Source organism: Sceloporus occidentalis, unplaced genomic scaffold, assembly GCF_023333645.1.
Source record: "Sceloporus occidentalis isolate IW3139 unplaced genomic scaffold, rSceOcc1.0.p SCAF_4, whole genome shotgun sequence".
Classification (NCBI taxonomy): Eukaryota; Metazoa; Chordata; class Lepidosauria; order Squamata; family Phrynosomatidae; genus Sceloporus; species Sceloporus occidentalis.
In genome coordinates, this window is record NW_028316984.1 from 179,913,253 (window position 1) to 179,938,002 (window position 24,750).

The 24,750-nt window shown below is 41.6% G+C and overlaps 1 protein-coding gene across 6 annotated transcripts in view; it reads left to right on the forward strand.

Annotated features, from left to right (window-relative positions):
* The first annotated feature begins 336 nt into the window (after positions 1-336).
* LOC149315098 (serine/threonine-protein kinase VRK1-like) overlaps positions 337-24,750 on the forward strand; it is a 46,224-nt gene continuing 21,810 nt past the window's right edge. For 2 of the 6 annotated variants that reach the window (XM_089522486.1, XM_089522491.1), the window contains exons 1-9: positions 337-429; positions 1,634-1,759; positions 10,315-10,476; positions 11,817-11,872; positions 15,238-15,307; positions 16,083-16,170; positions 17,964-18,072; positions 18,214-18,306; positions 21,477-21,609. In XM_089522486.1, coding sequence (XP_089378612.1) covers positions 10,320-10,476; positions 11,817-11,872; positions 15,238-15,307; positions 16,083-16,170; positions 17,964-18,072; positions 18,214-18,306; positions 21,477-21,609 — 706 coding nt within the window. In that variant the 5' untranslated portion in view covers positions 337-429; positions 1,634-1,759; positions 10,315-10,319. Of the gene's footprint in view, positions 430-1,295; positions 1,760-3,150; positions 3,202-10,314; positions 10,477-11,816; positions 11,873-15,237; positions 15,308-16,082; positions 16,171-17,963; positions 18,073-18,213; positions 18,307-21,476; positions 21,610-24,750 lie in introns of those variants that run through there. The other 4 variants (XM_089522488.1, XM_089522489.1, XM_089522492.1 and 1 more) reach the window with 4 other exon arrangements.

A 24,750-nucleotide genomic window follows, 5' to 3' on the forward strand; every position in this document is an offset into this window, starting at 1 on the left:
TTTAACACCTGGGCTCTTCAGCCCCACTTCCACATACCACAACCCCATCTCAGTTATCTAATTTAATAAGTCAAAAAAGGCAAGTTTCATTTGCAGTTCTGAAGCTACTGTTTTCTACATTTCTGAAATTATACCACTAAAGCCCTGGCTTTTAAAAAAAGCCATCAATAATATATAGGAAATACAATTTATTAGTAAAAAAAAAAAAATCATTACTAAGGATTCGGTGTGGTGTGGTTTGGGAGGAAGTCAATGGGGGAGTGACCGTGAGTTACCTCACCAGGTAACGCCAACCCTACTGACACCACTGCATTGGACTGTAGTTTACTACTGCATTTTTAGTATCATTGTGGAGACACCAGGGAGATTAGCACCTTGGCACTAGCCAGTGGGAGCAAAGCCAGGAAAAGGTGGTTGCTGCTCCCAGGAGTGAGTATAGTCTGCCCTCGATATCCGCGGATTTGAACATCTTCCCACCTTTTCCTTCCGTGGATTTGAACATCCGCGGATGGCAAGCTCGGGAGGGGAGCAGAGGAGGAGGAAGGAGAAGGAGGAAGAAGGGTGGCGGCAGTGACGGAGGAGGAAGAGGAAAGGAGGAGACATCAGGGAGGAGGAAGAGGAAAGAAGGGCGGTGGCAGTGGAGGAGGAGGAGGGAGGAGGAAGAGCGGTGGCAGCAGGGGAAAGGGGAGAATGAGGAAGTGGAGGAGGAGGAAGGAAGGAGAAGAAAAGCGCTAAAGGCAGGGGCTAAGAGGAGGTGGAGAGAAGGAGGAAGGGAGTGGAACAGAAAGAGGAACAGGAGGAAGTGCAGTGGTGGCAGAGATAGTGAGAGGAGGAGGAGGAGGAAGAAGAGGGGCAGGAGGAGGAGGAGGAGGAGGGAAGGAAAGAGGAGGCAGAGGAGGAAGTGTGGAAGTGTTGGCAGTGGGGGAGGAGAGGAGGAGGAGGAGGCGTGTGCCTTCAAGTTGTTGCCAACTTCCATATCATGGGGTTTCCTGGGCAAGTTTCCTCAGAAACTGTCACCTTGTGAGGCTGAGAGAGTGTGACTCGCCTCAGGTCACCCAGTGGGCTTGGCTGGATTGGCCATTTTGTAGCTAGTCAAAACAAGGAGGAAAAACCCCCACAGAATGGGTGCACTATATATCACTAAGAAGTACAAGTGCTAATGAATAATGAGATTCTACAAGAATTCTTCACCAGTTTATTTAAATTTGCTCAGTTACATTTATAATCGGCGAAGAGCTCTTGCAGAAGCCCATTATTCTTTAGCAGTTGTATTACTGTTCTTACTGAGGAACCTGGTCACTTCTGGGGCTGAGAGAGTGTGACTCCCCTCAGGGCAGCCAATGTGTTTGGCTCGAATTGTGGTTATACATTCAGGGATCAGAGAGCGTCATTTCGCTAACGGGTGTTTATATCCCAACCGGGACTCGAACCCGGCTCCTTTAGAGCCGCAGCCCCGCGCTCACACCGCTGCGCCACGCGGCGCCTGTTGGAACCCGCGAAGAGCGGGTGACGTACAAACATTCCAGGAGGACGCTCCCGCTCAAGCCTCCCACCAACCGTCAAAAAAGGCCAGCGTAGCCCCGCCCACTTTGAAGAAGGCTCCACCCACAACCCTTTCTCCCCCTCTTCCAAGGATGCTTACGAAAACGGAAGTTCCCTTCGCGCGGCAACTCTGAACTTCCGTCCGCCCATTTCCGGTTTGGAGTCATTTCTGAGACGGGCGCTGAAGGGGTCGCGTTGTCTCGCCCAGCTCCTCGAGGTACGAGCCCCGGCTGCCCTCGTTCTCCTCCCCGGTCCCTTCGCCCTTCCCCGCCTCCTTTTCCTGGGCGGTTTTAGTTCTGGTCTGGAAAGCAGCCCTTGAGGCTCAGCCTTCCTCTTGCTGCCCTTTCCACCTTTCAGCTCCACATCCGCAAATGTTTGGGGGACTTTAGGGAGGCTTTTATTCGTTAAGCGGGGGAGGTTCCCCTCGGACTGGATGGCAAACAGCTCCTGCTGCCAGTTTCTTTCAGTTAGAAGCCTAGAGTTGGAAGAGACCCCAAGGGCCACCCGTCCAACCCCACCCTGCCATGCAGGAACTCCCAATCAAAGCACTCCCATTGACAGAGGGCCATCCAGCCTCTGTTTAAAGGCCTGAGCACTCGAAGCAAGCTTCTTTCATATGTTTATCAATCTTTAAACATCTTTATCAACAACTTGGATGGCAGAATTGGGGGTATACTTATCAGATTTGCAGATGACACCAAACTAGGAGGAGTAGCCAATACCCCTGAGGATAGGAATAGACTAGAAAGCTGAGCCAAAGCTAACAAAATGAATTTCAACACAGAGAAATGTAACTTAGGGTGGAAAAATGAAATGAACAGATGTAGGATGGGGGACACCTGGCTGAATGAAACTGCATGTGAAAGGGATCTTGAACATGAGTCAACAGTGCGATGCGGCAGCTAACAAGGCCAATGCGATTTTAGGCTGCATCAATAGAAGTATAGTATCTAGATCAAGGGAAGTAATAGTGCCACTATATTCTGCTCTGGTCAGGCCCCACCTGGAATATTGTGTCCAGTTCTGGGTGCCACAATTCAAAAAGGACATTGAGAAACTGGAGCGTGTCCAAAGGAGGGCGACTAAAATGGTGAAGGGTCTGGAAACCATGCCCTATGAGGACCGACTTAAGGAGCTGGGGATGTTTAGCCTGGAGAAAAGAAGGTTAAGAGGTGATATGATAGCCCTGTTTAAATATTTGAAGGGATGTCATATTGAGGAGGGAGCTAGCTTGTTTTCTGCTGCTCAAGAGACTAGGACCCGAAGCAATGGATGCAAGCTGCAGGAAAAGAAATTCCACCTCAACATTAGGAGGAACTTCCTGACAGTAAGGGCTGTTCGACAGTGGAACACACTTCCTAGGAGTGTAGTGGAGCCTCCTTCCTTAGAGGTCTTTAAACAGAGGCTGGATAGCCATCTGTCGGGGATGCTTTGATTTGGATTTCCTGCATGGCAGAATGGGGTTGGACTGGATGGCCCCTGTGGTCTCTTCCAACTTTGCGATTCTATGATTCTATACTTTAGTTAGCAAAGCTTCTGATGAAAATTCTTGTTTTTGCAAACTTTTTACACCCACAAGCCTGCATTTCCTCCTTGTCTCCTGTTTAGCTGGAAGCTGTGGTACCCCCCACCCCCAGCAGTATCCACAATGTGATGAAGGTAAAGGATAGATAGCTGGAGAAATATCTTTTGTTGAGTTGCTGCAGTGTGCAGTAAACAATGCAATAAAACTCTTGCTGATTTTACTGTGTGTACTTGCTTACAAAAGGCAAGGTACACAGCATGCATGAACAGCAAAGCAGTGAAAAGGGGAAAGCAGATGAGCCTATTTCACCAGTTCTTCCATGTCGTTAAAAAAGCACAGATGTATAAGTTTGACCACCAAACTGAAAATCATAAGATGAGTGGAGGTGGGTAAAAGAAAGAAAGAAAATCTATCCATTGTTACATTTTGGAAGCCGCCTTCGGCTGGTGTGTAGAAGGCTCAACATATTTTTATTTACTTATGCAAGGCTTCCTTGGCCTGGTGGTTTCATTTCCCATGTGTGTATTATTGGTGTGGTACAGACCATGCAAATGCACCCTGCTGGCACTGATTTTAGGCTTAGGGACCACGTGTCAACCGCACAGTCCCTAACCCTAGCATGACACGGTGTACACGGGCGCCACCATTGTTATATAAGCACTGTACAGTGTCCGTATGTCACCATGTGGCACTTACATAACGAGTGTTCCAATGGCACATGCATTATGTTGGCCCTGCGGCGCAAAAAGGACCTGTTTTTTCCGGGTTCTTTTTCTTCTGGAGGGAAGCCCCATAGTTTGGCGGCCATGGCTTCCCTCTGGAGGAAATTAGGCTGCCAGCAGGCTGCCCTTTTTGGGTGGTCTGTCTATTAATTCTGAATAAAACGTTTCTTGAAACATGTTGGCATAGTCTCCTTTTATATGCTGTAGGAAACTTTCCCTATTCTTTCCATGATATTTCTGACTGGTATCAACTTTTCCATTAAAGAAATAATGGTCAATAATGTACGTCTACTTTGTTAAATGAGGTATACATGTATATCCCTTCTACGGTGAGTTGCTTAGGGAAACTTCAGGCATGCATTGCTCACGAACCTAATGGTTCTTTACAACTTGTGCAAAGGGAGCAATCTTGCTTAGATAAACTATAGTTTGTGGTGCATTAAAGCACTACCAAATGAGGAAGGATATCAGTTGTTGAGTCATTCTGTGTTTCCATTCCGCAGAACCCATGAATTAAAAATAAATTAGAGGCATGTTTGTTTTAGGTCTACTTAGTGTAAAAGCATGTACACTTGGCCCTCAACTTTCATGGTGGTTAGGGCCTCAGGATCCCTGTGAAAATGGAAAAACTGCAAATACTTTAACCCCCTCCCCAACATGCATGCTACAGACTCTGAATCAGCAAAAATCTCCACCTCACTCCCATGCTGCCTCTGCTGCCAATCTCCAAGCCTTCTGCCTCCTTTCACAACGATGCTAAGCCAAGACCAGCTACAGTGAGAGAGGCTGGGGGAAGAAATTGGGAAAGAGGTGAAGGATCACTTGCTGCTTCTGTAAACGCCTCCTTCTTTCTTGCTCCTCCTGCAAACCTGGTCTTGCTTAACATTGTCGTCAGAGGCCAGAGGTGGTAGGGGGCAGATGCACACAGCAAGTGAAGGGGGATAGAGGGGTGCCAGAGCAGCATGCAGGCTGAGTGAGGCAAACCAAGCAAGCCAGCCAGTGAGAGGGAAGGTGAGCAGGTGGATCAGAAGATGTCTTGCAGCTTTATCACACTAGGAGGCAAACGGGATTTAAACGAGAGTAAAACTAGAGAAAACCAGGAAATGCCTGATGTTTATCATGTGACATTTCCTGGTTTTCTCTAGTTTAACCCTCGTTTACATCCCGTTTGCCCCCTAGTGTGATAAAGCAGTATGTCGCAGACTGCATGCATCGTGAGCTGGAGGGGATTGTTGGCAGGAAAAGAGATGGAAAGGAGGAAGAGGAAGGTGGTTAGGATGAGTCACCGCCTCCATCATCAGCTCAGACCTATGGTGGCTGCTGCAAAAATCTCCTTTAGTGTTGTCCTCCTTCTTGAGACAAGGATGGCCTTAAAGAGATTTCTGCAGCAGTGCCATCGTCCTAGGAGGCGGAGGGGGGAAAGGCTTGGAGATCAGTGGCAGAGCAGATACAAACGTGTGGATAATCAAATCTGGAAGAAAAACCATGACAGTTGAGTGTCTACTGTAGTAAAAATGGTTGCTTAGAAAGAAAGAAGAGAATACTAGAAGCATTGGCGACAAAGCTAGTCAGGTTTAGGTCATTTTGTGCCACCCGGTGTTATTCTTGCTCTTCTGGTTGCCAGTGTGCCTCTGGGTTCAGTTCAGTTTTACTCTTGTTCCAGGCTGCCAGGGGTTTTAAGGTTTCACTATGAACTTTTCTGTGTTCTTTGTTCAACAATGGAGAGCCGTTTAATGTCTTAGTTGCTCAACGGAGGATATTGTGGCAATGCCAGCAGCACCTACCTTCTCAATCGTGGTAGCTAGTGTCTCATAAATGGTCCCTCTTAATGGTGGCACCTAGATTCTGGATTGCTCTTGGTGAAGAGCTCTGTTTTTTCAAATGAGTTGTTGAACTTTCAAGGAGTAGGCAACATGACATTTCAGCAAAGACTTTGGGATGATTTAGAATTATCTATAGAACTGCTGTGACTGGCTTTGTGTTCTTATAGGTCTTGAGCATGTCCATGTTAGCTATCCTAAATGTTTTATGGAAAAGTACATACTGTAATAAAATAATTAGAGTTGTGGTTCTCAGGCTTTCATAGTGAGCCTTTTTTAGTTTAAGTACTATGCGACTCTGGAAGCAGTACAGTACTAGCTTCCAGGCACTGTCCTTCATGTATACCATTTGCACATGGACAATACCACCATATAGAGCTAAAAGAGGTAACTATTCAAAACTGTAGTCTCATTGCAGCCTATGTGTCTTTCCACATTTCACTTTTAGTTTTCTAAAAACAATGACTATAGTTATGAAATGGGAGTAATTTTAAGACAAAAAGAAAATATCCTTGTTTATAGAGACTAAATATTTATAACTGGAGATATAAGCAAATTGCAGGGTGTTAATTAAAACATAGGGTTTTCTTGGTGAGAAGTTCCTGTAAAGAGGTTCATCATTGCCTTCCTTTAGTGCTAACATGTGTTAACTATGATGTCACTGCTATTCTTGCTGCAAGCTTTTCCACTTCTACTTCTGCTGCCCACCCTCATAGTTTAAACAAATGGGTCCTTGAACAGATCAAGCCTGAACCTTCTTTGGTAGCCGTGGCCTGATACAGACAGGCCAAAATAAAGCTGCTTCGAGTCACTTTGGAGGTATGCTGTTTAAATGATACATGCATCCTAAGAGTCCAGAAGCCGCACCAAAGCCACGCTCCGGTTCTAAGGACTGGAGTGCAGCTTTGGTGCAGCTTCCAGACTCTTAGGACGCATGCATCATTGAAACACCATACCACCAAAGTGACTCAAAGCAGCTTTATTTTGGCCTGTCTGTATAGGGCCCAAGATGATTAAATTGAGGCTGTCATACTTGGCCACATCATGAGAAGGCATGGCTCATTAGAGAAGGCAACGATGCAGGGGAAGGTGGAGGGCAGTAGAAAGAGAGGAAAACTGCATGCCTGATGGATAGACTCAGTCAGGGAGACCACAGACCAGAGATTACAGGACCTGAGCAGGGCACTGGAGCATAGGTTACTTTCATTCAGAGGGTCACCATGAGTCGAGCTGACTCAAACAACAAAATAAGAACATAAAAAGGAATGTGTTGCATCACACATGGGTGCAGTAGTTGATTCCCCTAGTGAAACAAACAACACCAATCACTTGTGAGTCAAGTTCTGGATTCCTGAATCCTTGCTAACCAATCTGGCTCCTGCTTTCAGGCCAATAATAGTGGTGTAAAGTATGACTTGATTTGCCATATATATGGTGCTTGTACAGAAAATATCAGATATATGTGCTGGAACAGGTGTCGGTAGGTTTTGTGGGCCTGGGTGTTTGTTTTATGGGAGAGTTGTAGTTCTCACAGTCTTCCAGAAGTGTACTTCTCCCTTTCTATAAGTTAAAAAGAAAGTCTTTCAGTAGCAGAGTTTGCTTCTGGGGGATACATATGACCTATATGCTGCCCGCACCAGTGCTAGACATTTTAGTACAGGATTTGTGTGAGGAGTCATATTCTTTATTACCTAACATGCAGAATTTCCCAGGTTCAATCTGTGGCACACTTTATTAAAAGAACGGAGTGGTCAGTGATGAGAGAGACCTTTGTCTCCAACCCTGGAAAGCTTCTTCCAGTTAGTGGTGCTTTGTGTTTCAGGGATATTTTTAACTGTAGTTTGCTGCACTGGCTTAAATGACCCTGAATGTCCCTTTCAACTTTGACCTTCTGTGATGCCCATGTTAGGCTTGATACAAAAACAGCTTGAGGTGATATAAGGAAACATCCCTAAATAACATGATACTTCAGCCATTTGAAAAAATATTTTAACAAATCTTGCAATTATTTGTGTAGACCGAAAATCTGCTATTCACTATTACCAACATGCTGTCCTTGAAACTGCAGTTTCACACTGTTCCAAGTCATGTTTATGTATTTTTTAAAATCACTTATAGTGAAATTCATATATTTAAATTCTGAACCTCTCTTTTGCAAAGTGGGATCAAATAGAAACATAGAGATGGCATAAAATGGTCTAGTTAGATAATGTAATCTAGACTTGACATTGCAGGCCAGAGGGATAGAATCTGAGATCTTTAGGAGGAACATCTGGAAGGGAGGAGATGTCTGACAGTGGGAAAGACTGCCTCAGAATGTGACACATTGTTGGAGGGTGTTAAGCAGAGACTAGATGCCCACTTGTCACCGATTATTTAGTTGTTAATTTTCTGCCTCAGGGTTGGACTAAATGACTGTTGAGATCATTTCCAACTGGTAATGTTCTATGATTCTGTGTGGTCGTAATTGGCGTGTTGAAAGATTTTGACATTTCTGCAAGGAGCAAGTTGGAAGTGAATAATTTACCTGTTCAGATTCATTGGTTGGCAGTAACACCATAGTAGTAGCTTTGCCAGCTTTCTTGCTAACCCCCTAAATAGGATAATGTGGATAATAGGATAATAATCAGTATAATGGTGAGAGGTAATATTTTTGGAAGTTCTGCTTTTTTCATCATTTAAAGCAGGGATGTCCAAACTCTGAACTTCCAGGTGTTTTGGACTTCACCTCCCAGAAACCCAGATCATTTGCCAAGATGGCTGAGGCTTCTGGGAGCTGAAGTCCAAATCACTTGGAAGGCCAGAGTTTGGACATCATAGATTTAAAGGGTCACACATGTGAATCTTAGGGGTGAAACAGACAGGCTAAATGAAGCTGCTTCCAGATGCTTTGGAGACATGTCGATTAAACAACACATGCCTCCAAAATTGCCAGAAGCCACGTCAAAGCCACGCTTTGGTCCGTAGGAACAGAGCAAAAAGGAGCCAGGATAATCCAACTCCTGGTGCCACCGATCGGTCCATGCAGACAGTGGGGTTCTGAACCTCTTCTGGCCAGAGCAGACTCAGGCCACTCTTTTGTGTCTGTTCCGGGCCATAGTTAACTTATTTTAAGTGTGCTGATAATGTAGTGGAACTGCCATATTGAGGTCTGGGTTATTTCTTTCACTCATGACCATTAGAGAACTGATATGGAATCGGAGTAAAATTTTAGTAGTTGTTTATTGGGTTAGAGACTATGCTTTCTTCTTCCACTCTTTGTCCAGGAGCCTCCATTTAGTATTGCCATCCTTTTTTTTTCATTTGCTGAAAAGTTAGATGAATTTTTATTTTAAAGGAAAGGGTAGCATAAAGGTGAAACTAAGAACAAAACAAAACCAGCTCTATAGTTCTGTATTTGTATGGTTGACTTAATAATACTAAAATTGTAAGAATGTTGCTATAGTTAGCTTATATTTGATGATTATTGGGTAAATAGGTATATCTCAACTTTATATGTTTGAGGTTCACCACAGTGGGTTTTTTGTTGCTGCTGCTGCTGTTGTTTTGATCCAGACAGAGGTAGTTAAACAGATTTCCTCAACCTGGTGCATTCCAGATGTGCTGGATTGCAAATAGCATCATTCCTAGCCAGGAAAAGTACGACCTTTCACGCACAAGGCCTATCTCCATTCTAGAATTTGTGGCACATGCTTTAACAGATAGTTTTGTATATGACAGGACTAGTGTTAGATGATGCTGACAAGAATAGTAATAAGAATTCCTTATTATTCCTGGTTAGCTGAGAAGACCCATCTCAGGGATGGTAAAGTGAAACCAGGGATGAGAGAAGGCACTTTTTTTTGCCAGCTCTGGCTTTCTACTATATAAGTGCTAACTAAAACAAAAGTGGAAAGAACAAGGGAAGTCTCTTATAAGGAAGGTATATGAATAAGGTTAAAGCACTGTATTTCTGCAATTCTTAACAACCTTGGCATAACCTTTGTTGATGAGCATGTTCTGCATTGTAAATGTTTCGAAAGTTATAAAGCCATCCAGGCCCTGTTTCCATTCTGATTGAATGCTTGTATACAATGTAAATGCAGAAGAAAAGAACTTAGCAGGCAAAGTACAAGTTGTTCCTAAACTACCTTGGAAAGTAAGTAATATTCTGCCTCAAACCTGGAGAAATTCTAGGGGGTTGTGTGAGTTTTGCCTGAATGTAGTAAATACTAGGAAGGTTAACATGTTCTTAGACTGTGGAAGAACAGACACCTTAACCCATCACAAAAGTGGCTATTTACCTATCTGGTAATGCAGTGAACAATTACGTGAGGTGATGGTTGTACAGCTTCCGGTACATGAAGTGATTCTGTCATCTGAATGGTCACAACAGCAGTTTGAGAACTGTCTCTTGGTTAGAGATAGATATGTGCTTTACAAAGTGAAGAATTTTTTAATTGCACTTCATGTGGAAAGTAAAAGATGGCTTCGTTCAAGATTCAATTAGGAAGTGGCAGTTTTATCCCAGAAGAACAATAAGTGCTTAGAACATCAAAATTCTTGAACTAAAATTTACATGTTGTTTATTTTACTACTCAAGACTTTGTTGTGGCAGGATGTCTTGAAAGGAAAGAGGCATAGACATATTACGTAACTAAAAACAAGTGACATTGTGGAATAAACTCGACCTCTTACAGGTGCTTTTTCTTTTAAATTTATTTAGCAAATATGCCTAATGTAAAGAAGGCTGCTGGAAAAAGAGGTCCTCCAAAGCGGAAACTTGCAGAAGAATTCCCTCCTGGAGAAGTTTTTACTGACTTGCTGAAGAAAGATTGGAAGCTTGGCTCAGTTATAGGAAAAGGTGGTTTTGGTTGCCTGTATCTTGGTAAGATCGATCAAAAAAATGTTATTTTGAGACTTGTATACATTTTGTTTTGCTCACCCCTGCTACATTTTTGTTGCATATCCTGTTTTTATACATCACTGTTATGCTGCTCCCAACCTGTTTTCCAATTTTACTGGACTTAGGGAAGGTGGCCAGAGAACTTCTGTTGTCCTTGCAGACATCTTCTGAAGATTGCACTATTTCTTCTCTCCCCCCCAACCTTTCCTAGCCTGGGGTCACTATATGGTGTTGGAATACAATGCCATCATGCCAGTGAGCATAGACAGTGTTCAGGGGTGATGGGAGTTGTAGAAAAGCAGCCTGTGGTGGTGCGCTGGAAAACATGGCCAATGAGGGGAAGATGTTTGGTGCTGTAGTCCAAGGCTGTTAGCGTCCTAATCTTGTATAGCGTTGCTATCTCAAAAATGCCGATGAAAATCTCAGCCACAGGATGCATTTTGGGAAAGTGGCTGATTTATGAGTTGGAAAATACTAGCTTTTTGTTATTTGACAAATAATACAAAAAGGAAATAGTGGTTTGTAGTGTAAGACCTCTTCGATATGTTGTATTGCTTCTCCAGTGACCAGAGTGGGAATACAAGATAAGCAACAGGAGACACTGCATTCTGTCCAGTCTGAGGACTGTTTGGTGCTTCTGCTACAGTGCTGCTTGTACCAGTTTTGCTCTGGAATGGAATGGGCAGGTTCCCTTCCTGACTTGTGAATGTTAGGTAGGCTAATGTCACCATGTCAAACACTCTCAAAGCTCTGTGGTGCTTGGAAGCTGCAAGCAGCTCCCTAAGAGGCACTTCACACTGTAATTTAATGTGTGCACACAAAATTGTTTGTACTTTAAGTGTGAAATGAAATGCTGAGTGCAGTGTACTCACAATTATTACTACACGTATCATACAGCTAAGCTCACTAAGGACATTGGATGGGCCAAAGAACATTTGTAATGTGTGAAGCAGACGCATAGTATTATTTTTCTGGCTTGGGAATTGCCTGTAGTGCAGTGGTTCTCAACCTTCCTAATTCTGTGACTTTTTAATGCAGTTCCTCATGTTGTGGTGACCCGAACCATAAAATTATTAATATAATAATATAAAATATGTATTTTCCGATGGTCTTAGGCTATCCCTGTGAAAGGGTTGTTCGACCCCAAAGGGGTCGCGGCTCACAGGTTGAGAACCACTGCTCTAGTGCAAATATTTCCAGATAAATTCTTAAAATTTAAATTTTAAGAAGCTACAGAGTATTCCTTTCTGATCTTTTTGTTAAATAATATATTAAGAACTGGTTTCTATCATTCTACTGATAAAAAAAATCTGTTTAAACAGCTGATGTTAATTCTTCAAAATCTGTTACCAGTGATGCACCCTATGTTATAAAAGTGGTAAGTTAAATCTTTTAAAAATTAATTTGAATTATGAAATGAAATAGTGTAATAGTGTAATACTTAGACTAGAATTTGAATGTTTGAATGGTGTGGAAGACTAGAATGATTTTCTGTTGTGGAAATTCAGTGGAATTTGATAATGATAAAATCCACAGAGACCTTTTGTCCCATGAATTGCAGGTTGGATTCGGTGTAAACCTGTTACTGCATTCAATTACGCCTAAAACTTGTAAAATTTCCTCTTCTGCCATTATGTTCTTATTTAAAATATCAAGCACAACTGACTTCTCACTCAAATAGCTATCCCTATCATATGCTCAGTTACTAATTCTGGGATAGATTAAAGTTGGAATATGAAATATGGGAAAATGGGATATTTTTTCTTAATGTTACTCTTACTCCTGCTCCTGTAAAAACCTCTTACTCCTTTACTCCTACTCCCTGGCCCTGGTGAAATGCCCTGGTTGCTTTGCAAGGCTGGGGTGTATGTGTAAGTCTTTCTCTTTGCCTCCCAGTCCCTTCCCCAGTGCAATATAATAAAATTGTTTTTTGGTGTTTGCATGTAGAATATAATAACAGGAATAAGGAGTAACAGCCAGTGTAGTATAATAGTTTGAATGTTGGGCTACGATTCTAGGGTACCAGAGTCTGAATCCCTGCTTAGCTGTGGAAACCCACTGGGTCACTTTGGGCAAGTCACACTCTCTCAGCCTCAGAGGAAGAGGCAAAAATTACCCCCCCCCAAACAAACCTTGCCAAGAAACCCCATGGCATGTTCACCATAAGTTGGAAATAATGTGAAGGCACATACCAACAATTTCCCATTACTTGCACTATGATATATTGAACGTTTTGATCTGTCTTTCTTGTTTTACCCTGGAGGAAACTTTGAAATAGTTTTTAGGTCCCAGGGAGCCCCTGCATTAAAATTATTGTATCTACAGCTCAGAACAAATGGAACCCTTAGCAACGTCTCACAGAATCCTATGGTTCCAAAGAACCTTGATTGAGAAACCCTGATTTAGACAATATAAGAGAGCCCTGTCGATTAAAATAAAATGTAGAAACATAAAGTGTCATTTAACATGGCTGCAAATATTATTGCTTGGTAGCAGTAACGTAGTGTCATATGGATTTGCCTGTTTCTGGCTCCCTTTTTATTTATAGAGTTATGCACACTATGAATCGATTAAGTTTACATTTGTAAAAATAGTCTATACATCATGTCTTTGGCTACTAAATGTATTGAAAAGCATTAATGCACAGTTCATGTTGGTGATGTATGTGTGGTTTTAAGAGGATGCTGATATAAACATTTTATTTATATAGAACATCAGTATTTTGTGGTCTACTTTAGTGTACAACCATAATGGAGATAAATTGTGTTAATAAACGAATGCCTCTGTCTACACAGAATAGACAAGTTTGAAAACATAAATGTCTCATTGAAATTGGGACGTATGACACTATAGATACATTGAAGTCCTTGTGTACATTTGAGTTTATCCTGAGTCAGGATTGAGTTGCTTATCATACTAAATCAGACTTACAAGAACAAAATAACGAGGACATATATTTGTGACACATGTGCAAAACATGTACTGCTTCATAGAAAAGAGAAGAATATTGAGACAGGCTTCTTAGCACACAGTGGCTGATTGTTAGTGTTCAGGTTTGCTTAAAAATTTCAACAGGAGATGGTCAAAAACAAAGACTGCACAAGCCCTCTAAGCAAAGATCATTGACATTACTCAGCCTTCTAAAAGATAAGGTTGCCATGCAAACAAGTTCTTATGCTGCCATTAATATAAAATAATCTGTGCTTTTTACAGCTAGAGCCTTCATGGGGGACTCCGTGTTTTTGATGCATAAGGCCCAAAGCCAGTCTCGAGCATATCCAGTTTAAAAGAGCCAGATCATAGAGAAATGCCTCTTTGCCAGCAATCATGGAGTGCTGCAGCCAGTCAGCATAGATAATATTAGGCTATATAGGCCAAAGGCCCGATCTGGTATAAGGTAGTTTTCTGAGCTCCCAAATATATTTGTAGATTTACATCTGCAGGAGGCACGTACTCCAGGAATAAATTTCGGAGGGCCAGCCAGAAGTTTTAAAGCTTGTATTTCATTGTGACAGTAAATGCTACACACATTGATATTTTGAATATGAAATAAAGTTAGAGTTAAAATATAAGAAGCAGGAGTAAGCATACATACTCACTCTGGCCCTGTTTTTATTGCCCCGTCTCTGTTTTTATTGCCTTCCACAGGTGGATGAGGCCTTTCTGAAGAAAACAGTCTCTTCTGTCATGGCTTCCAAATTTCAGGAAGAGCCTTGACTGATAGAAGAGGCTTTTCCCTTCAGGGAGATGCTTTGTATATGTGATGAAAATGATAATGGCAGAAACAGTGAAGCTAGTACAGGTTGAATCTTACTTATCCAGAATTCTGAAATCTGAAATATTCCAAAATTCAAAGTTGTCCACATGGATGGCTGAAATAGTGACACCTTTGCTTTCTGATGATTCATTGTACACAAACTTTGTTTTATTCACGAGACTGTTGAAAATATTGTGTATAAAATCACTTTCACACTACAGTGCTACCTCGGGTTACGAAATTAATTCGTTCCGCGGCGCCGTTCGTAACCCGATACATTTCGCAACCCGAAAAGGCTTTCCGTTAGCGCTGGAAAGCCGCTAGCCGCGCTTCGCATTTGAATTTCGCGCCGAAATGAATTTCGTAACCCGAAAAATCTTTCGTTACCCAGAACAGTTTTTTCCAATCTAACTTTTTCGTACCCCGGAAATTTCGTAACGCGATCAATTCGTATCCCGGGGTACCACTGTATATGTATAATGTGCATACAAAACATACCGTACATGACTTTCATGTTTACACTTGGGTCCTATCTCCAAGACATCTCACCATGTGTATGCAAATATTCCCAAATTCATAAAACTACAAAATCCAAAACACTTCCAGTTTCAAGCATTTTGCGTAAGGGAGACTTGGCATGTATGCTACTCTCCTGCCACACCCACCCACCCCGTTGCTTTAACTTATTCAAAATGGCTGAATAGGAATTTATCTAGATTTTTCATTCACCATATTAAGATGAAAACCCCTTCATATTAAAATTTATAGAACATTCCCCCCCCTTTTTTTTTTTCCAAAGAGGATTTTCCCCATTCTATAGCAACAATTGAGAGTGTGAATTAAAAGGAAGAAAATGTAAATGTTTTAGTTGCTAGAGTACAGGACACTAAGAAGAAGGCTTTACTTAATATCAAATAACTTGCTAGGGAGAAATGGACCAAGATTGTATGTGCAAGGGTATGTTTATTTTAAAATTATTTCTATAGGAACCTAGTGACAATGGACCACTCTTTACAGAATTAAGTTTCTACATGCGAGCTGCTAAACCAGAGATAAGTAAGTAATATATTCTGAGTTTTGATTTAACAAAATATATTTTCCAGTCCTTTTTAAATAGTGTAATATCGAACAGGGAGAAAAGTACAGTAATATGTTGTTTAAAGATTCATTGGCATCTGGAATCATCATTTAAAAAGGCCATTAAATTAGTGCTTTTTGGACATTCTTAATTATAGTGAGGTATTTCTTCATTGTGATACATCACTGTATATTTAGTAAAGTTAATTGTTTATAAACAGGACCTACTGAACTGGAACATTTGCTCATGTTCTCTTTTAAACCAGTAAGTCACAGCCACTGAGGTAGCAGCTACTGATTTCCAAGGGGAAAATGGAATTGTCATAATAAATGGTGTCTGTTTAAAGGGGAAAAAATACAAACATTATTTTTAAATAACATGCCTGAATTTACTATAATAGTCAGGAAGTCTTAGCCTTGCCTATGCAGGATATTTTTCTTGAGTTAAAAGTGCTAGAATATGGAAAGAGGTATGCAAATAAAATGCGTAGACAATTAAATAGTTAGGACCTAGTCAAAGTAAATACTTTAAATTCCTGATTCAGTGGGATAGACTTTCAGATGTTGAACTCACTTGTGCTGAATGTTGGCAAAGTTTGTGTCCTTAGTAGCAAATGTTTAATTACTATTCAGAGCTATTAATCAGTTTTCTGTATTTTTTCTTAATAATCCCATTCTTGTATAAATATAGCAATGATTGCCTTTCAGAAAACTGTTAATGGTGCATATTTGGAAACTTCATTTATATTTTCAGTTAAGAAATGGATTTCATCTCACAAACTGAAATACTTAGGTGTACCAAAGTACTGGGGTTCTGGCTTGCATCAAAAGAATGGCAAAAGGTACAAACCATATCATATTTTAGTGTATATAGGGATTTTTTAAAAAAATGTCTATTACTTATAGCAATAGCAGTTGCACAAATATTATGCTAGGTTCTTAAAGGTATTCTGAGCAAGTATGATTTTTTTTGGCTTTTGATATTGTGTTGGCATTCATACACACAAACGGCTGGGCAAAGAACTGGAGACTGTCTATTGCCAATCTGAAAAAAAATGTAAAGCTAAATCTGTGATAATCAAGTAAATGTTCTCAGTGTATTGGAAATATATGACTACATGCATGTAATAGCAATTGTTTGATGAATTTTAGGAATTTTAGCACTGTTTTGTATTTTTTTGGATCTGCTTACAAGTGAGTAAATGTATTAATGTTTAAAGTTCTATAAGACACTTTATTTTAACTGCAGCGTATTAATGACAGTACCTAGGTTTATAACTTGGAAGAAATTTGTCATTCACAAACATACAGTTTCTATTCCTATGCTATGATTCAGAGATGTTTATGTGTTATGAAAGCCCTCCTGCATGTACACCATACTTCCCAGATTCTTTTTCTGAATGCTGACCCAAAGCTCTTGTGCTTATTTTATTTATTACTTATATAATCAATTTATGTATCATTTACGATAGTTGAAATGATACCACTGAATGATGTTGGAACCAATTCTTTCTGTTGGAATTATTGCTTGAATGTCTGCCAGGTTTTAAGAATAACTTGTCAGAAACGCCATAAGATATGGTTGGAGAGATGGGGGCATGTGGGTGCGTTCCAAAGTTTGCCTATAATTTAAAATAAAATATTGAAGCTTTAGTCAGCTGATGGAAAGCAATGAAAATGAGAATCTATTAGAAGTATCCATGTTGTTGTTTTTTAAATGACCATGCACCAAAGAAATACAGTGGTAGATCAGGAGTGAGAATTGTACAGCCCTCCAGATGTTGATCATCTGCAGCTCCAAGAAGCTCTAGATAGCATTGCCAAAAGTGAGGAATGATGGGAGTGGAAGTTTTTCAAAATCCCACCCCTGTGGTAGATCCACAAGCATCTCTTTTCTTTTCTTGGGGCATATTTGTTTTGGAAAGAGTCCAAAATGTTTTATATTTTTTAACCTGGCATTTAAGCACAGCCTTTCACCATGTGACCTTGCCTACCTCACAGTAATTTAAGTAAAATTTTCTTTGCCCCACTGCCACCTAAAGTATGGCTGATGGATATACCCAGAGTCTACAGTCCTCTCCACATTAGTTTGTAGAAGATTAGTAATAGTTTTCTTATTCTGAAGGATCTTTAATATTATAGTGGTCCCTCCACATTTGCTGAGGTCAGGGGCACAGGTCCTCTGCAAAAGTGGAAAAACTGCAAATAATAATTTAAAAATTAACTGAGAGAATACCTCTCTAGTAGTCTCTAGGTCCTCAAGCACAACTCTATTGTCAACTTCCAACAGAGTTGTGCTGAAGGACATAGAGATACTTACAGAGAATATATTAACCAAATCTACAAATAATCAAAACCCCAAATGTGGAGGGCTGACTGTAGTTGAATTGTTCTGCTGATTGCTCTGTGGTTCATTGTGTGGCATGTTGCTGTGTGGTGTCAACACATGCATAGGATATTATAAGTTATACAGAGGGCATAGTTTCAGTTTTTGCTGTAACTATTTTGTTATGAGAGCCTTGTGTACATTATTTTTAGACTTTTTGTCAAAGTGCATCTTAGACATTTTAAAGTGTAATATTTTGAGTATGTGCAATTCTTCTTAAAGACAATGATCTTTTCCTTTTGAAATCAGTTATAGATTTATGGTGATGGACAGATTTGGGAAAGATCTTCAGAAGATCTTTGAAGAGAGAGGAAAGCACTTTACACGCAAAACAGTATTACAATTGGGCTTGAGAATAGTAAGTTTTAAAATCAGTATTTTAAATACTAGCTTATTCAACTTCTAAAAGTTAGTTTGTAATAGGTAGAGCCCCTATGCTATTTGGGGTTGGGCCTTTTTTCATTTTGCTGACATTGTTCTGTGTTATGCTTTTTGATAGCTGGATGTGTTAGAATATGTTCATGAACATGAATATGTTCATGCAGACATCAAGGCCTCAAATCTTCTCCTGGGCTACAAGGCTCCGCATCAGGTAACTTCCAGTCTGTTCTTTTTATAGTGTTTAACCTATTGTTTTAAAGAAAATAGAGCTGCTGTGAACCCCAGCAGAAATCTTTCCTTTATGAATGTGTACAGCATTAATATTTCTGCTTGACATTTATATCTAGTTAATGTTGTACATTTTTTATTCACTTTGCTGGCAGTTGATCAAATTGGCTATTCTGCCCTGAATAATATTCAGGAGAATGCTTGCGATACAAAATGAATTTCAAATAGCTATTTGGCGGTGGAAGTTTAAAATTATATAGTACACCGGTGAATTACGTTTGCTTGTCTGCTTTGTCAATTTTTTATTTCCTTTGTTTGAAGAATCCATCAAGCATAAGTGTTCTGTTACTTGGAAAGCCTGAGTTTTTAACATGTTGATTATTCAAATCAATTGGTTTACAGAAATATCTGTAGCTGTCTAATTTTATTATTATTATTATTTTATGTCTTTAGTGTTTGGCAAATGCACATATGAAGTCAGTAATTTTCCCTTGTTCAAGTGCTTATTATGAAGTGAATAAAAGCTAGTACTTTTGAAGTAGCCCAACTAACCTTGCAAGTGAATTCCACAGAACCTACTAGTCTGGAAATGTTTCACTGCTGGTTATATGTATGTGGGCTTAACATGCAGAAGGAATGGGAAGGTTACTCCAATCTCTCAATGGTCAGATGTCTAGGAGCAATTCCAGACAAAGGGCTGTCTTCCAGCACTGGCAATCAGAAGGCATTATGCAGCTCTTCCATCTCAGCCTCTATGATAGATTTTCTGTGTTAAGGGAAAAGATGGCAAAAGTGGTGGGAAAACCTTGGGGGGAAAAGCAGGGCAGGACATTTATAAATAGAAGATGACTATATCTGGACCCTCTTAAACTTCATAGAAATTGTGATGGTATGTCCAATGGGTTATCAGCAAGAGAAACCAGTCCGTGCCTTCATTTGGATGAAAATTCCTGTTTGTTCACTGTTGTGTTTTGGCATTGTCACACTGACCCACCATTTCTACCTTTCTACTCTTCTCTCCTTCCTTTGGTTAACTTCTTTTATTTTGTAAGCCTGAGGTCAAGGTTGCTCTTTCTCATATCCATTTATTCACACTGCCTCCTACCAGCAGTAGAAAGAAGTGTTGGTTTAATATGAGTTTCTATGGAAAGCAGCAATTCTCTCAAAAGCAGAACAGTATTCCTTTTAAAAAAGCAGTTAACCCTGCAGCTTTACATTCTTTGTTTTGTGTAATTTAAACCAAAGGAGACTAAATATAGGGTGTTAGGCAAAAAGGAGGGCATAATTTCTCTATTGATGTGATAGTAAGAGCGTTGTTTTTTTTTTAAAAAAGCAGTTCCAAAGGCAAAGTTCCCATTGTCCAAAACAACACATTTGCATTTCATGACCATTTGTAGAAGCTCCTGAAGATTACGCACTCACAGACATGCACACACACACAGAGACAAGCGAACATTCAATTTGAGATAGACTTGTTAGGGCTCAGTTGTACCTCTGAACATGTGCACAATGTTCAACATGTGTCAACGAATAATACTGAGTTACTCACATTTAGCTAGGAAGAGGGAAACCAAGGACAGCCTGGGAATAGACTGCATATAGCCTGTAAGTGTCCTGTGGTGGAAAGAAAATGGTAGTAATTCTCAAATAATCCTTTGCATTTCACTTCACACATCTTTTCAGTTTCCACCTTTTGGAGCAGGAAAGGGAAGGAGATAATGCAGATACTGGCTCTGGATCATTGTGGCAAGCCTCAGTTTTATGCAGATGCAGTAGTAACTGTTTATAAAACAAGCTAGAAACACTTCATATTATTTGTGGCATTGCAGATGCATGTTTTGAAAAGGATTGATCAGGCTTGTGCTGACAATAGCATGCATGATAGAGACCTGGGCTCACCATACGTTCACTAACATGTTTCTCTTTTGATATATGCAACAAGGTGAATGAAAATGAATATGGCTTTGGTTCAGGTTATTTGATGGATGATATTTTCCTTTATGAACCTGGCCATGCTTGGAGATCTGCTGGGTTAACATGTAGTATCCTACTTGCACTTTTGACCCAGTACCATCCATGCGCTGGTGTGGCAACATGCGGGTGTTCACACACCTGCCCATCTCCATGCCATGGAGTTACAGCGCATCCCTTACCTTCCACCATTGTTGTGTCTGTTCTGAAGGGTCCCACTGTGGCTCATAAGGGTGGAAATGGGGGGACTGGCTACACCCATGTGGCCAGGTGCACCCATCCCATATCACAGGCTGTGGCAGGGGTCTTCAGATTGGTTGTGATGGCAGCAACATGTAAGGAGCATGTGGGACTGTTTAGTCTACCGGCTGTCACAGCAAAGCGTTCAGGAAACTCTGTGACAAATAGCAAGGCTTTTTAGACTGTGTTAAGGGCCCTTTGGGCCAGGGTCAGTCTGAATCTGCATCTGGATTGGTCAGTCCCATTCTGGGGCTCTTGGTCCGCATCGTGATGAAAATGATGATGAAGATGATGATGCTAGGAGTTAAGACTTCATAATATTTTGAGCCTGTGGTCTGCATGTGACGCTGAGACCTATTTTCATCAAAGTTTGCTCAAGAAAAAGCCTAACTGCACCCAAATCTTCTGCAAATGCAGTGGTTTAGTTTTCTCCCCCTCATACCTCTCTCAAACCCTAAAAAGCAGGAAAAAGTGACCCATATTCAGTTGAAACAGGGATCAGAAGACATACATTGCCATTTCTGGCATACTTGAGCATACTGGTGCTGGCTGAAAATTGCCCACCACCTCCCATACAGGGGCCTCTGGTGTTCTAATGTTAGCACTGCGTTGAACAAAATGGAAATACAGTGTGCAGGTAGACTTGTCTTAACTTGTTTTTTTCCTTCATAAAAAGCAAGTATAGTATTAAATTTCATGATGTGGTACATTGTACATAGCTGGAATGGTTAATTTGTTAATACATAGGAGAATTTATACTTAGGTTACATTTGAAGATTGCATGTTAATTTGTAAAGAGAGATATATAATGGAAACTTTAAGTTCCTTTTAAAACTTTTAAAAAAAGACTTTTAAATGTATTTAAAGATCAAGAACAGTAGCTGATTGTGGCTCCTTAATTCTTCGACGAAATTGGTTTTGATGCACTTGGAATCTTAACAGGTGTACTTGGTGGATTATGGCCTTGCATTTCGATACTGCCCAGAGGGCAATCACAGGGATTATAAAGAAAATCCCAAACGCTGTCATGATGGAACGCTTGAATTTACTAGTATTGATGCACACAAAGGGGTGGGTAAGTAATACTGTTGTATTTCTTGTATAACATTCCTTCAAGTTACTTATAGGGAATAGAAGGTAATAAACCTCAGCATGTTAAAATATTACTCTAAAATAAATTGCTTTCATCTCGGAAATCCTAAACTGGGGACAAAGCACTAAATAATTTCTGGGTTAATTTTGCAACTCAGGTTGTGACATTAGATGGGGAATGGTAAAACAGCCTTTCTTCAAACGAATTCAGGCATAGCTGAATGTTTACATTGTTTGTGATATTACTATATATACTCATGCATAAGTCTAGAAATTTTAGTAAAACATTGACTCAGAAAACCTGAGTCAACTTATTCATGAGTCAGTATATATACTTTACTTTAATTCTTACTCACAAAAGGAAGCATCCCCTTCTCTGAGTAGAGTGGAAGAAGCTTAGTCTGTCCCGGGAGCAGCTAAAACAGTGGTTCCCAACATTTAGTCCTCCAGATAATTGGGACTTTCACCCCCTTAATTCCCGACTGTTCGTCAAATTGGCTGGGGCTTCTGAGAGCTGGAGTCCAAAATGAATGGAGGACCAAATATTGGTAACCACTGACCTAAAAGAACCACCAACCCTCTACTCTCTCCATTGCGACACAGCTTCTGACCTTCTTGAATGTCTGGGTGGTGGCGGCAGCGGCAGCTCTTTGATGCTTCCCCTGAAAAGTGCTGAGAGGAATGACACTTTGAAGGATTTGAATAACACATTTGTGTATGCCAGCTTTTCTGGATAGAAAACTAGGCTAAGTTACCACATTAAAGTTAAAGTTATCATATCACTACTAATGTAGGCAACATTTTGTTTGTTTTGCCTTTTCATCCTTTCTGACATGTGTGTGTTTTCTCAGCCCTGCTTGTGCCTGGTTGCCTCCCACACAAATCACACAGCCACCATTTATTTTGGTCACCTCCTCATCAACACAGCCTATAGCCGTGATGGCGAACCTATGCCACGTGTGCCGGAAGTGGCACTCTGGGCCATTTTGCCGGGCATGGGGACCAGGGGAAGGAGAAACAGGCACGCGCGTGCCCGTTCCTCCTTCTCCCTGCCATTTTCGGACCTCCTGCTGTCTCTCGGAGACAGCTCCTTCTCCCAGCCTTTTCCCAGCCTTCAGTTGCCTATTGGAGACAACTGGAGGCTGGGAAAGAGTCGGGGGGGGGGGCAGAGCAACCGGCATGTACCAGTTGCTCCTCGCCAGAGACCTTTCCCAGCCTCCAACTGTCTCCAGAAAGACAGCTGGGGGCACGGAAAGGCCCCTGAGGAGCAGTGGTGGCGTGCCGTTTCCTGGGCTCCATCATGGCCCTTGCAGCCCCAGACCTCCCTCCGGAGAAACAGATCTGGGGCTGCAAAGGCTGTGAAAGAGCCCAGGAGAGCGGCATGCCCAAGCCCCTTCCTTCAGCCGAACGGGCCCCTTGGAGCCCGTTTGGCCGAAGGAAGGGGCTGAAGGGAAGGGCCTGGGACGTGTGCCCAAGCCCCTTCCTTCGGCCTCCCTTCCCTTCGGCCGAACGGGCCCCTTGGAGCCTGTTCGGCCGAAAGAAGGGGCCGAAGGGAAGGGCCTGGGACAGGTGCCCAAGTCCTTCCCTTCGGCCTCCCTTCCCTTCGGCCGAACTGGCCCCTTGGAGCCTGATTGGCCGAAGGAAGGGGCCGAGGAGGAGAGGGCGGGCGTATGCCTCCTCCTCCCCGCAGGGCTTCGTTAGACCTGAGGCGTCCTTTGGATTACACCTCAAGTCTGGCAAAGACCTTCAGAAAGGAGCAGGGGCCACGCGCCTGTTGCTCCTGCCCCTCATGGGCCCTTACTGGTCCCCAGCTGTCTCTGAGAGACAGCTGGGGCCAAGGAAGGGCAGGAGGAACAGGCGCGCCTGTCACCCCCTCTCCCAATCCCCCCCTTCTATCTGTCTCTCAGACAGCTGGAGGTCGGGAAAGTGCGCAGGGAAAGCCCACCTCTGGCATGCGGCTCTGCCCCGGAGGGTGGAAGCCCTGCCCCTGGCATGCGGCTCCACCCCCGGAGGGTGGAAGCTCTGCCCCGGCATGGTGAACCAAAAAGGTTCGCCATCACTGGCCTATAGGGTGAGCAAAACAGTTATACCTGCCAGAATTTTGTAAGTTCTTTGGCATCGTTTTCCTTTGCTTTGTTCTTTACATCCTTCATTATATACCCCTATGTTTTACCCTCAACCTATCCGCAGGTCATATCAAAATCCATAATTTTCGCTGCCAAACCTGCCCCCAATTTATACATGAGGTTGGAGTATAGTTGAATATATGAGTAAATTTTATAGCATCCAAGTATAAATGAGAGACTAGTGGTGAAAAGTTAGGAAAAAATCTCATTAAGACATATAGTGTGGTGCACAATAATAATAATAATAATAATAATAATAATAATAATAATAATAATAATCTTTTTATTTCTGTACCGCTTTTCCTCGAGATCAAAGCGGTTCACATATGATAGAATTATATGACACATGTCATATCACAGTATAAAAACAATTACAACAATCTGATAAAAAGTGTTTAAGAACAGCATATTAAAACAGTCAGGGCTATAAAATTTAAAAAACATCTTAATCTAAATGGGGAATACTTTCTCTAGAGAGAATCAGGAGGATATGCTTGCCGGAAGAGGTAGGTTTTCACTGCCTTCTTAAAGGCTTCCAGTGTACCGCTAAGACGAATCTCTTCCGGGAGTGTGTTCCAAAGAGTTGGAGCTATCGCTGTATAAGCTCTTTGGTGAGTTGCTACCAATCTCACCTTGGGGTGTTAGAGTAACAATTTCCCCGTTGTTCTGAAAGTGCGGGGCGGATTGTGTAGGGAGAGGCGTTCCCTCAAGTAACTCGGGCCCAAGCCATGTAGGGCTTTAAAGGTGATAACCAACACTTTGTATTGGGCCCGGAAGCAGATTGGCAGCCAGTGCAGAGATTTTAACATGGGTGTTATATGGTCTGACCTAGAGGTTCCTGTGACCAATCTGGCTGCAGCATTTTGGACCAACTGAAGCTTCCGAACCTGGTACAAAGGTAGCCCCATGTAGAGCGCATTACAAAAATCCAAATGAGAGGTTACTAGTGCATGTACTACTGTTTCAAGGTCCTTTCGATCCAGACAGGGGCGCAGTTG